At 30.1% G+C, this 15,018-nt stretch overlaps 1 protein-coding gene across 2 annotated transcripts in view; it reads left to right on the top strand.

Annotated features, from left to right (window-relative positions):
• Positions 1-15,018, top strand: part of LOC108689036 (diacylglycerol O-acyltransferase 1) — a 102,866-nt gene that overhangs the window by 34,981 nt on the left and 52,867 nt on the right. For both annotated transcript variants that reach the window (XM_018195632.1, XM_018195631.1), the window contains exons 4-5: positions 2,265-2,317; positions 11,764-11,872. In XM_018195632.1, coding sequence (XP_018051121.1) covers positions 2,265-2,317; positions 11,764-11,872 — 162 coding nt within the window. The remainder of the gene's footprint in view (positions 1-2,264; positions 2,318-11,763; positions 11,873-15,018) is intronic.

Raw genomic sequence — 15,018 nt, 5'->3', positions numbered from 1 at the left:
ATATATATATATATGCGGGACGTTATGACTGACATATATTTTATATTTTTTTGTATAAAAATTTTATGAAACAACCACGTCGTTTATCATGTAAAATTCTTATCTAAATTATTGTAAGTCGATATTTAATTTAGAAATGACTGACAATAAAATTAATTGAAATATTTGTACTCAGATTCAGTAATATTAAAAGAATAGAAAAATAGAAAATAGAAAAATAGAATAATTCAGGATTTTATTAAAATAAAAGCTGACATAGCTGTTTCTTTAATAATAAAAGTTCCATTGTTTGATGTAATAACTGGAGTCACAATGTATATTAATGTATTTTCTCGAAGTCTCGAAAGAATTAAATTAAATATCTTGAAAGCTTAGCCAATGTTTTCATTATGCCATAATTTATACTACCAAAATCTTTGATACCACAGGCGAATGCATTTCCGGATTTCTTCGCGCAGATCTCCTCGACATGGTGCTTTCGCGGTTCCCAATTCTACGAGTTTGCCTATCATCCGGTTGCATCTCTTAAACTTATTTAAGTTTCACCCATATTTTATCCCAAAGCGGACGATACTTTGAAGAATACGACGAACCACTCTCGCGGTGAAATCTTACCGGCTACAGCGACCGCTATCGTATGGCCCATCCTCGCCGAAAATCCACGTAATCTTCGAAAACGTCTCTCGATTCTGGAAACGATTGTAGGAAATGATAAGAAGAATGACGTAAAATAAAAGAGGAATTGTGTATTTCGTCAAATCCTGCTGTTAGAATCGATTCTCGAATAATCCCGCTTAAGCGTAATTTCGTATACGATGCGAATCCGATTTAATATCGAACGGTAGCTCTTCGCTTACAAGTGCGAAGTGTATAATCGGATATCGTCTCCATAGTTACTACATGGAAAGAATGATTTTGCTGAAGTATTTAAAAATTTAGTTAGGTATACATTTGAAAATAATTTTATTGGACCATCAAAGTAATTAAAATAATTGTATAAAATGTTCAAACTGATTATTATAGAATGTCAAAACTTTTTGTAATATTATTATTATTATCACGCTTGAACATTTTACATAATTATTTTGATGGTCCAATAAAATTATTTTCAAATCTGTACGTAGCTAAAATATTTTAGCGAATTCGTTCTTTTCATGTATAATCCATTAATACACTCTTCTCTTTGCCATGATTGTTTTTCGTACATTAACTTTTATACATTAAAATTATTTTGTTTCGCGATATTGCATTTTTTATTTTAATACCATTTTAAATTGTTAAAAGTTATACATCGAGAAACGTATTCTTTTTTAAGAATATCAGAAATTTTCTTTATGTGAATATTCCATATCGAACTTTAACCTAGTATTGAATTAAATTCATTACTTCGAAAATAATTTTTTCGAAGTAGATTTCAAGAAAAATTAAGAACAAAAAAAGTAATTTTTTTCCTTAGAGAAAATATTCTTTTAATTATGATTTACAATGACTTCTTAGTAAAGTTATGCAAATAAAAACATTTTTTAAAATCTGTCATTGTGTTCCTCAATTAATACTATAAAGGTTGTTTTGATTGATGGAATTGATGTCTACAAATTTCGTCTTGCAACTTCAGAGTGTAACATTTTCTTTGTGTACTAATGAAAGACAGCAATAAAACGCAGATGATCTGCGATAAAAATTTAGACGAATAAATGATTACATAATATACATGTTCTTATTCCGCAGAATAGGAGCCGATATTGTTTTTCAGCTCCGTGTGCGCGTACGTCGGGCTCGGCGCCCAATCGTACTTCCGCTTTATATCGAGTGCTATTTTGGATGATTTATCGACGAGACGCTTTCGTCGCTGCTAGCTCGATATCGGTTCTTCCTTCCTTTTTTTATGTCCTCCCTACCGAATGCATCGAGAGCGACGCTCTCGATCACTAGCGGCGTTTATCCTCGCTGCGCAGCCTTCACCTCTCCTCCTCTTGCTCTTTCTCTTCACCCTTCTCTCACTCTATCGCCACTCCGAGTGACAAGCCCTTGTCACTTCCTCTCTTCCCCTCGGCCGGAACCGGCCGGCTGCACATTTCGACATTCGGCTGATTTTAAAAAAGTGAGAAAAGGAAGGCAAAAACTCCCCCCCCCCTCTCTCTCTCTCTCTCTAAAAGAAGAGAATGACAGCGAGAGAACAGAAGGAAGCGACAAATTTGCGAAGAGAAAGCGACGTAAAACCGTATGATCGATAAACGACCTCTTTCGTTTTATTTGTTTTGCAGATTCTACCGTGCCGATGGGCCTTTGTCTGCTGATCGAGAAAGGACTGTCTGTGGTGAGTGAATTTTTCTTCCAAATATTTTGGTATACATATGTATAAGGGTCGTACGAGCGGAAAGTGAGCAAATCCAATATCCGGGTAATCGACTGAACGATAGTCGCGCGATACCGCAGCTCGTTCGACAAGGGAGGCGTTACATTGTAATTTATTGCCCCTAATAGCGTCGACGCTTTTGCATTGTATCGATTGGAAATAAAAAAAAAATCGGCGAGGTTACATCACCAACAGCTTTGTGAAATTTCACGTTGATTAATTTATTTATTCTCTCTATAATTAATGAGATAATCAGATTTTTATTAATCTGTATCGATATTATGTTTTATTCAAAGCTATACACGTATCTTAAAGAGCATATTTATAAATGATTAAAGAGAAGAAAACAAAATATTAAGAAAACAAAATGTATATTTAAGTGAAAATGTTATTCATATTATATTTATTATTGTAAATTTGATTATATAATTAAGGAACCTTTTTAAAATGTTGATATTTATGCATATTTTTTAAAATATGCTTAAACAAGTCTAATTAATTAAATTATATCTTGTTTAACATAGATTTATGAAGTCAGAGCAATGACTTGGGTAATAAGCAAGCAATTGCATTCTATTAAATTCGTTCGCGTTCTTCGGAAATGAATGCGTTCAAGTTGTATGAAGTCCTAGATAATCAAAAGCGAGAAAGAGAATTCTTGACTCGTAGGGAAGTCATCTCTCGTTCGTGCGCTTTTTCGCTTCTTGTAACACCCGCAATGAGCATCGAAGAGAACAACCAGAAATAAAGGGAAAGACAAAGTCAAAGAGAAATAAATACGAGAAACTGAGAGATACATTGCACGCTTTTCACCTCTGACTCGTTATTTTTTCTTTTTTTTTTTTGTAGAGGAACGGAGAACTAAATAATATAATGATATGGGGAACTCGCGACAAGTAACTTTCTACAACCAAGGAAAAGTACTGAAACTGGGGAGACATTTATTGCATTTTCCTCTTCCTTGAGCTTCTGCTTGGTGAACTGTCGATGAACTGTCGAGCCCACCTCTGTGAAATATTCTGAAACATTGCTGTGTGTTCGCGGCAATAAGAAGAATATATTTTATTTCACAAATTGTTCTAATCTGTCATGATGAAAAATATATATGTTTGCTATGTTTATACATTTTATCGTAAAATATTTAAACTTACTTTTTTTATTCAATTTGAAGGTTCTTTTATGAATGGTATCTACTATCTAGTACTATATTTTTTTATTGATAAATTGCATCGATAAAAATACGATGTAAAACTAATTTGTTTGAACTATAGTATAAAACTATAATATAGTATAAAATATTGTATCAATTTTTATCATTAAAGATAAATGGAACTTTAAAACGATGCTCTTTTATAATAATTATATCATCGCAGATTAGTAATGATGTTTTTTTACTGTCTCTTTTGACGATCATTATAACGAATGTTACTGCTCAATTGAAGTTTGCGGACAAATCAATTCGATCGATTTGACGATCCTTCGGCTAGCAGATAAACGCGGCGATATTTTTCCCGGTGAAAGTCGACAGTGCCATACATAGTGCTTTATCTACACCGATAATACCGGCAGGGGTTTAACATCGAATCTCTCGCACACTGTTCCCTTATCACCCTGTCGTAAAGATCGCCGGCTGTTGAAACGTCCGATTATCGTCGCTGCGTGTAGTTGTCGATTCTAGTCATCACGTAAATTAACAACAATGTAAGGAAATGAATAATGAAAATTGCATGGGGAGCGTCATATGCAATCATTATTTATTATCTTACATATTCATTATAAATGCTTAAATCATAATGTAGATGTATTATTAATTACGTTATACGGCAATTCCGATGATCGAATGTGAATCGAAAAGTTGTCCTAGATTAAAGTAATCATGGATGAAGACATAAATTTTCAATTATTTTGCATAACAAAACTTCAATAAAATTACAATATTAGAAACAGCAATCTATCAAGTTAAGAATAATTAATTTTGGCAAGTACATATCAATTTATATTCACATTAATATTCTCTTGTATATGGGATACAACGATATATAAATGCCTTCGTACATATGCAATTACTTAACGTGATGTATAATCAGCTCAATACAATTCACAATGTCTGTCCAAGCATCGAACTCAATTTGCCGATCTCCTTTTCTGAAATGAAATCCATTGATATACAAACGCTATTGCCGATACCACACCAGCGCACGCAATAATTACTCACTGATTAATCGTCAGCCGCTAATCGACTAATAATTCGGCTAATGACGAACGTATAATTACAACGTTGTATGAATAATTCGGTCAGAACGAAGTGCACAGTTCCTCTATGAATAATATATAGCAAATTAATACTCAGAACTATAACATATCGCACGCAGATAACTTATTTCCCGTTTTTGCATGTATTTTCACCATTTATATGTAATCGCTCTTATTCGAATGAAATTGTCAGGTTTTATTATGCGACCTGCATGTTCAATTCGTACCGTTTAATAATTTAAACACGTAGTTATCTGATGGCATGGAAAACTTATCGGTCACGTTTGATTGCAAGTTGCATTTTTTAACTGCCGTGTCAACTGTGACAATGATATGCGGCGCGTTAGTAGTGAAGATATGATGACGACTTTCATAATAAATGTATGCATGTTCGGAACATTGAGTCCAGGCTTTATTCAGCATTTATGCTTTGTACTTACCTTTAGTAAATAGATAACGTAAATAAATATATTTCAAATAATTATGTTAATAAAATAATTCTTATTTATAAATTTAACGAAACAATGTTTCAACAATAATATTTACATTTTAAAATATTAATATTATTATTGAATTACATTTCTCATTTCTTTAAGTCTTACTATACAATTATATTTACAAAAAATTCTATTGTTAATAATTTTTGTTATTAATTAAAAAACTTCTTGATTTAGTATGCTTTTGCTGATTTTATTGTGTTATTTGTACAGGAATGTAATGATTTGTATAAATTTTTAAATATACATCAATATACATCTATCTTCATATCAAATTTATGATATTCTTTTGTACAGTATAATTGGATCAAGCGCTCAATAAATATTTAACCAGAAAACATACTTTCTATTTTCCACGATTTCATTCGATGCTCGGTGATCATCACGAGTGGATTTTAATTTTCAATTCATGTGATACCGTTTATCCGTTACATATTTTTTGAGTTTTATTATTTTAGATATGCGTATATTGCACTCTTTGTTTTGCATTGATAAAATTTTTATTAAGTTTTAGGGTTGTCAAATCAAATCACAATTTTAAATAATTGAAAAAAATTATGATTTATAATAGAGTGTGAAGACAATGGCTTTAAATCAAAATAAAATAATATACTTCAAATGTATATACATATATATGTATATATATATATATATATATATATAAAATCCATGAAAGCCAGTACTGAAATTGTGTAAAAAAATATATGTATTGATAAAAACTAAATACAGATATTTGTTCGTCGGCCTTTCATAAAATAATTGTGCACTACTTTTATTTTGTGCGTTTAGTTAGTTCAAATCATCATCTTATTACAAATATAAGTTTTTATTGCTTTGTACATTATAAACTATGATAATATAAATAACCATTTAATATATATTTTAGTTTTTATTATTTGACTCACACTTAATATTCTACCAAATATTAAAGATGTTTGTTGATAATTTTTAAGACATGATATTCATAAAGTTTCACAATTTGATAACACACCGAAAAAAATTTTATCAATTTTGTTACATCCAATGTACGCGTAATAATTCTTATTATTTTGTTAATTTTATGCTGAAGATGACTCAACAAAGGATTGAAATATCTATTATATTTAATATTTAATTATCAATACATATATTTTTTACATAATTCCATCCATGTTGGCTTTCGTGGATTTCATTTAAAATTACATTTTATCATGATTATATATTCTATAGACTTGAATATATTATAAATATATAATATAACAGGTTTTTAAAAATCATTTCTAACAAGATTATATTAATTAATATAAAATTTGCTAAACAACACGCTTTCGATGGAATTTTTTTAACAGTTCTCTAAGAATCTCCTCTGCATCCTTCACCTGAGTTCCGAAGGAACTGTAAAACTGCATTCTTTATGAAATGTACCGTTAGTCTTTAAGGGTAATTACTTCAGATACAAAACTTCGCAAAGTATGAGACTATAAAACAAAAAGTTTTTACAGTCAGGCCTGTAGTGCGCGATGCGGAAGCGAAATATTTTCCGGGCGAGCGAATGTTTCTCACCGCGAGCGTCAGTGTTTGTTTCCGCGCCATAATAACTTGCCGGTGATAAATCACGCTCATGCGATACTTTGTCAAACGGGTCCGACAGCGCGTTTAAATAATTAACCTTTTGTCCCGGACGGGTGTGTAATTTTTTATTGAATCCTATAACAGCAGCCAACTGTGCTATTGCACGGATGAAATACCGTGATTCAATATTGTGAGCGTTGTGACGATGACCGTGATTTATATCCTCCTTTATAACACACTTTGTTCTGATAATTAATCTCACGTTTTGCATATTCGCAATAATTTCATTCATGTTATTGCTCTTTATAATTCTACCCTTTCCTATATAAAAATGGCGCCCTTTTAGATGCTATGCACGTTTTTATATATGCATATACGTATAACATGTGTATTGGATTCAAAAGTAATTTTAAACGAAAATAAAGCTCTACATATTAACGATATTTTTATGGAAATTCAATTCTATTTCTACAAAGAATCAAGCATTTGTACTTTTTCATTTTGAATATAAGATTATAAAAATGTATTATTAATAACTTAGTTGAATTTCATCAATCCATCATTTCTATCGTAATAAGAGAGATACACAAATTTAAATAAATCAATTGCGGAATTAATTTAAGTTTTTGTTTATTTCACCATAAAGGCAAATTACATTTTACTGCCAATATATTATGTATACCAACGTGTCAATGATTTACGCCCATCAGAATCCCGTGCATTTGCAACTGAGCACGTTGAAAGCCCAAACAGAGAAACATGGTTGTTTACTTAATGAAATACAAAATTATAAATATATCAGCGCAGAGTTTATATAACCATAATAATTTTCCGCTATCTTTGCACGTTTCATAATATTTGCAATGTTTCTCGTAGCATTAAATTGTTTACACGGATATTTACTAAATGAATAATCTTTCGCAGTTATACGATATATTCCGTAATCATAAAATAATTTAATAGCTTGTTCTGAGAATTGTCATGAAAATTCTTGTTTTAAAATACTTAGATCGCAATTTATTTTTATAAAACTTTACACGGTGCTACGAATGCGCTGAAACTAATCATTTTTATATAAAAGAATTTATATATAGACCAAAAGAGTGATTTTGTATATGTATTCATAGCGATAAGTGGGAAGTAGGTAACCTTTTATTTCATATAAAACATAAAAACAATACATATATATATTTAAGTCCGGTCGCAGTTGCTTGAAGAGGAGGAGGGTTTTTCAAAATGTTGCAGATTTTAATTTTTTTACTGAAAGCATTGTACTGAAACCTAAATACGTACAATTTTACATGGAATAAGAAAATTGTACATGTTTGGATAGGTATCGCTGGCCATCCAAAAGGTATAGGAATCATATTTCTCGATAATTAATATCTAAACTAAGTAGACAAAAATTCAATCTTGTCGCATTCGATTTTTTTTTTTTTTTTAAATGTACCACTTTGATCCAGTATGGCGATTCCTTGTACCTTTCTGAAGTATATAGGAGTCCTGTCTTGGAATAAGGATATTAACTATCAATTGTAACAACATTCAATGCTTTCAGTAAAAAAATCAAAATCTACATTTTGAAAAGCCTTCCTTCAAGCGACCGCGATCGGACTTAAATATATATATATATATATATATTTATTTATTGTTTTTACAAAATATTTGTCATTATAGGTAACAAAATCATTACAGTAGCCTTTTGGTCTAATATAAAACTATTCTCCGTATCTATGAAATATAAATTGGATTTCACGTCATTTAACATAAATTATTTTAACTGACATAAATTTAATTATTAATTGTCAAAATATAAGAACAAAATTGGCACGTTATAAGATAGACTGTTACGATCACATATAATTATTATTTGTGAGTTTTTAAATTTAATAAAATTTATTATATAATTAAAATTCGTGGCTATTAAAACAGTTCCGTGACAGATCGAATTTTGTTATTAATATATTATATTTTTATAATGTTCTTAATTGATATGCTTAATGCAATATAAACTATATAGCAATATAATGATTTCTAATTTTTTCTTTACGAGTTTTGTCTTCGCATAAATATATTCCTTTATGAAAGGATGTACTCGCACAAATGATAAGTGATAGTACATTCAAGATTAAATAACCTGAAATTAGTAATCTAATTTCTTAGAATTTCTCTATTTTAAGATAACGGATACGATGTCATACATTATATTTATATATATCTGTAATATTATATTGATAATATTATATTAATTAAATATATAAATTCATCTAAATATCATAATTAATACAATTTTTTCCATAAATCCATTATATCAGTAAAAGAAAATTATTTTATTACATGTACACTCACCGATCGATGCGCAGTGACGAAGTTATCAGCTACGTTGACTACAATGATTCTATAACATACGAATATAATATTCAAATTAAACCAGAATTTAAAAGATAATTAATATTTTTTAAAATAATTATTGTACGTGCCGAATTTTATATTTATTTTTTAAATAGATAAATAATATTTAGCATAATATATGTAATTTAAAGAAAAACTTTTCTTAAATACAAGTTTTTAAGAATTTATGTACCAAATTCTTTTTCTCTGATCCTTCTTAAATCAAATAAACAAATAAATGCTTAATATTATTAATAATTAATTTATATAAATAATAAATTACTTACCCCAAGGTTGCTCCGTCGGCACCTGATGCCTCTCCTAGGTCTCCTCCTCCTCTAAGGATGTTTAAGTTGTAGTTTTCTCTTCACGTGGCATTCACTGACGAAAAACACTCGTAGATAATTACGATTAGGCATATAAATAATTACGACGGATTAATTATAAGTAAAAGTTTTCGTGCGACACTGTACGCGGCATTTCTGTTTATAAAGTCCGTGATAAAATATCTACATAGCTCGTTGGGAACCTGTACTTTAAATCGACAAATAAGTCGGAAATCAAATGGGTCTTAGAAAAAGTCTTTTAATCTGATTACTTGCATGCCATTTCCGAACGCGACGCGTCACGACAAACTGGCTGCGGTTCGTTTATTCAGTTAAATCGGTAGCTTCGTTGAGCTTTTAGATACTGAGCTTTTCCATCGCGTTAAAATGTATCTGTGGAAGGATATGAATTAACAAATAAAAATACTCGCAAAAAAAATATCGAGCATACGTAACTATCTATCATGAAACATTTAATACATAATTGCTATATAATTATTTATAGAAATCGAAAAATGATAGATAACGCTATATAGATTTATCACTATCTGTTCGAGTATTGTTATGTGAAGGCAATCTTCTGTAACACATACATCACAAAATACAAAAACAAATATCGCATGTCAACCGATTTATTACCACATGAATATTTGATATTTAATAAAAATAAATTTATTCTGCTTCTTGTATTTAAAATCAATTTTGATAAATGTTTGTCGAAGAATGCTTTTTAATATCTTGTTAATATAATATCTTGTAAAAATTGTTTTAGTATAATTGATGTATAACTTACAGAGATAGTACACAGAGAGAAAGATTTATTTGAATGCGAAATTCCTATTTATATTTATTTCATTGGAACAATTTAATTTTGAACGAAAACTGTATTGTCTAAAAATTTAACTTGAATGCAATCAATTGCATTTCTTAATTTAAAGAATCGATTTTGTTGGACTATTCCAATGACTACATTTATTAAATTTAAAGAAATTTTCTTTATGTGTTTTTTCATCATAAATACTATTGAATTATAATACGAATGGTTTCTATTATGCTTTCCTTTAACTGACTTATTTCAGCCAACGTTCCATATGTCATTCTTTCGTCAATCCGAAAATTATATATCAACGAAAATACAAGATATATGTATTTGAATAAACAAATATTATGTTAAAGAATTAACTACTGATATCACAATGCATAATTAAACAAAATGTGAGTAAAAAAGCATAAATTAAAATTCCCATTCTTTATCATTTTAATTCTGCTGCGAAATGATAAAATGCACGATATACGTATACATATTTTTTTGAACAGTCGTATCTCGATATGCTTATATTCACGTTAATAATGACAATTAAATGATCACGATATGTTTATAGAAGTAATCGGATTTTCTCACGTCTCGAAAATTGTCGTTTCGAAAGATAATGGCGACACACGGAGCAGTTCGCGGCACTACCTACTCATCCGAGTCTCGCGTCATGAATGACAATAGGGATGCCCTTGGCTACGCAGCGACACGGTATAACGGACGTTGAGTCGAGCAGTTCTAGGAAAAGTTTAATACGTCAAGCTGAATTTAACAAAGCCGTTATGTATCATTCATTTGCTATGCAATCTTTCGGAATGGTTGGCGCGTGACCTTCACCTTGGTACTTGTAGTTTCGATGTTCTGTGTTACGAAAAGTCGTTGTACCTATTGTTTTCGCTCGATAATTGTCGAGTTAGACGTGACTGTTCTCTATTTCGTATTATTTCTCGAATTGTGATCGCGGCAAAATGTTTAGTGCGATCATTTTGTGTGAATATTTGATGATTTCTTACTTGTACGATTAACTTCTATAATTATCTATAATTATCATATATGAGCTATTTATTGAAATATGTGCATGTTTCACGTAATTTAATTTAAAGTATATTTATAAAGATATACTTTTAAAAAAATGAAGAATGTAACTTATTAGAAGTGTGATATTTCAGTATTTATGAGATAGCTGATATTATATTTTAACGATGCTTTATAATTCAAATCTCTTACAATGCAAACGAACGAAAACGACAAAAATGTATTATATTCCACATAAATTTTAGATGTAATTTAAGTATCAAGACATTTTATCAAGGTATATATTTCTCTCAAATTTTTTCGTTTCCCAGTCAATTCACCGTGAAATACTTTAATATTTTCTAATATAAATTGTAAATTCTTCTTTGCATTAAGTAGCTTGTACTTGTTAAAGAAAATGCTTTTTATATAGAATTTGCTTGTAAAATACTGCGTCCATCAGTTTAGCTCCTCCGTCATCATTTTACGTCGACGATGTTGTATGCTATACGCACTGTATGCAAGCCACTTCCTGTTGTAACTCTTTATGTTCTGTCTCAGGATATCATAGCTCATGGCACGGGAATGGTGTTCCATGTCATAAACCTCGTTGTGATGGTACTGATGCCGATGGTGGTCATCCATGTGAAGGATTCCGGATTCAGCTTGGGTAAGTGCCATTTTACATATCGTTTCATTTGCGAATTTCGTGTACTCGCATCCACGATATTACTTACTTGATTATTTATGTGTAGCGAGTTTGAGATTTAAAATAATTAAAATAATTTACATAAATAATATTTTCGTATTATTTATATCATGATTGGAACAATCATCGTTGTATACATAAAGAACTGTAATTTTACGCAGTCACTGTGGCTTTCGAATTTTCATTTATTATTTCCGAGCTTGGCTTTATATAAATTCGTTTTTTTTTATGATACAATTAATCCGTTCGCGTACGCTACATTTCTTTACTGGTGTACATACAATATTTATGAATTTACGAATATATCATTTATCTATAATAATTTTGTTATGAATAATTTTGTTAAAACATCTAAAAAATTAAAGATTAGATCTGAAAATAACTTTAATGTGGATTGTCAAAACAATTGCAAAAGTTTCTAGGCTTTTCTGTTAGCTGTCACAGCTATTCTACTGCCTGCGCAGTCAAAATAACTGGCTGCGATTTGGCTTTTCTGTTAGCTATCATAATCGATTATTAGTAACAATTAATACAACTAAAATAGTTTTGGCAATTAAGACTGGCAGGACATTATAATACATACATTTTTGCTATCGCTAAAGTCAGCTAAACATCAGTTAGATTATGTTACTTGGGTAGAGTGTTTTGACGTACCACCTGCTAATGTCAGACCCCTAAAGTCTTTTTAAGATAAAAATTTTAATGTTCAAGTTAAATATATTTTCTTAATAATAAATATCATTAGAAATATCAGTAATTTTATCTTTATTTACGTAATGTTTATATTAATATTAACAATTATAAGTTCGACATTTTGGAATTAGAATTTTATTTCAAAATGACTTCAAAAATCTATTATTAGTAAGTGCGACGAGTCTGAAACATCCTGCATATTGAACTATAGTTATAATTTAATTTTAATTTTTTTTATCTATTATTTCTGTGTATATTATGGCATGCCATATTTATTCTCGAAGGAGAGATCTATCAAAAATTCTATTTAAATGCAATATGTATGGTCATCCACGCATCAGATCGATGCGTCCGGTAGCGCCGCGGAGGGTTGCAAAGTTCATATGCAAATGCAATTACCTCGTGCTCTCTTTTATCTACAACTTCACGAGTTTTCGAACCATTCGTCTCGCGTTAGTCTACTAAGACAAACGTATTAGACATTTTAATTCACTTCTAATTTTTAAACTGAAAGCGCGAAATTGTGTATAATCTCATTACAGCGCTCATCAATTAAATCACAGATCTAATCGCAATCTTATTCTTTTTCCTTGGATTACGTGTCATAGTCTCTTTTTGTTCGAAGAAAAGTAATTAAAACGTAACTACGTTTGCGAGCGCTGAAGCAGCACTTTTGTCTAATTAAAGGAATTTAAATTAATTCTTTTGGTGCAGACGCACTCTGTAAGCGAGAGATCGATTCGATAGGTGTATTGTCGCGCGCGGCGATCTAATTTAGTTTTTCATTCTAAATGACGAATAATCGCAAGGAAAACGTCGGAACTTTATGGAAAATCGTCTGGACTTTAATTAAAAGATCTTTAATCGCAGTCGACGGGAGGTACCGAGCGTAATAAGCCAGTGTTCTCCCAGTAATTCTGCTTGGCATTATAGTTTTTAATATTCTCTGTCATTTACATATTTGATATAAAGATACAGATAAATTTACGTAAATGTCAATTTCTTGAATCGAATGGATCAACGCCTTTTAAAAGTATTAGAATCCTCGAAGAAGAAATCTCATATTGTCAACTTTATATTATTACCAAGAAGTACCTCAATCATTCTTTTACGATGCTTTAAAATTGAAGAAGCTTTTGATTCTGTCGTGATATTCGACTATCAGTAGTTTCTGGTATGGTAGAAAGAGATGGCAGAAAGAGAGAAAAGATTTACCGATTGATCGCAGTTTGAATAAAACGACAAAACGCAAGCTTGCGGAGAATAGAGTTGTCAGATCTCGAAGCATTGACAAAGAAAGATCTTTTAGTTTTACGGAAAATATATTCATGTTGTAGTAGAGTTAACTATATGTGTATGGTCTCATTAGGTGCCTTGCTTCAGCTTTTAATAGATTACTTTTAGTCAGTTTTTTTAAGACATACAAAAAGGAAATGAATGGAAATGAAAAACAATTTCTTTTCTTTTAAGATCGAGAAAGTAATATCATTTCTTTTATTCCCTTAGTACTTCTAATCTTGGTATAAAAATTCTTGATAAAGTGCAAAATGGACAAATTTCAGTTTTAATCATTATTATAAATGAATATTCGCGAGAACATTAAGACATTAAATTGTGAATAATTTAAAGTTCGATCGCAGAAAGTTTCTTTTAGTCATTCTTCGCAGTCGCGATTTCACACCAGAGAACTCTTAGATTGAACGGTAATGGATGACAATGAAACTTCAAAGTTGGATCGAAGCTTTTGAACTTTGACAGGAGAACATATGACCTTCTATCATCGGGGATGCAATGTAGTCGAAGGTGAAGGATCGTCATGCTTCAAACTCCGCGAGATTTACTTTGCCATTACGAAACTGGAAATGTTACTGTTCTTGCGGATATTGGATCATTTGAAAACTTCTTAGCCTAATAACTGTGATAGTTATAAATTAGGTTACGTAAATTTATTATGGAATAGCAACTATACTACAATATTTTTTATTAAGAGATAATATTATAATATAAAAAGGTTAATAAAAATATTTTTTAATTATATTAATAAGATACAGAAGAAAAGTTAATTATTATTATTATATAATCAGATAAAAAAATTACCAGGAAAGATATAAGCACACAAAATAATTATGTAAGACAATTTATAATTTTATGTTAATGACAATGCTGCAAAAAGATTTAACATTCTAGTAATCGATTTGAGCATCCTGTAACGTAATAGGTTTGTTTGCGTTGATTGCACTTTTTGCACTCAGTATCTTTGCTTTCTCTCTTTCTTTCTCTCTTCAATGTTCGAATATATATTTATCTCTTTTTACGTGAAAAAATTTTTGAAGATTTTAAACAACGCGAAAATAAATTTAATTATTTTGATGATTTAAACAAAATTATTTTTAAAACATCTATTTAAGCTAAAT

The sequence above is a fragment of the Atta colombica genome, unplaced genomic scaffold (assembly GCF_001594045.1).
Source record: "Atta colombica isolate Treedump-2 unplaced genomic scaffold, Acol1.0 scaffold254, whole genome shotgun sequence".
In the NCBI taxonomy this organism is placed as follows: domain Eukaryota; kingdom Metazoa; phylum Arthropoda; class Insecta; order Hymenoptera; family Formicidae; genus Atta; species Atta colombica.
Note: the sequence above shows the minus strand (reverse complement) of the source record. Positions and strands in the feature narration are given on the sequence as shown.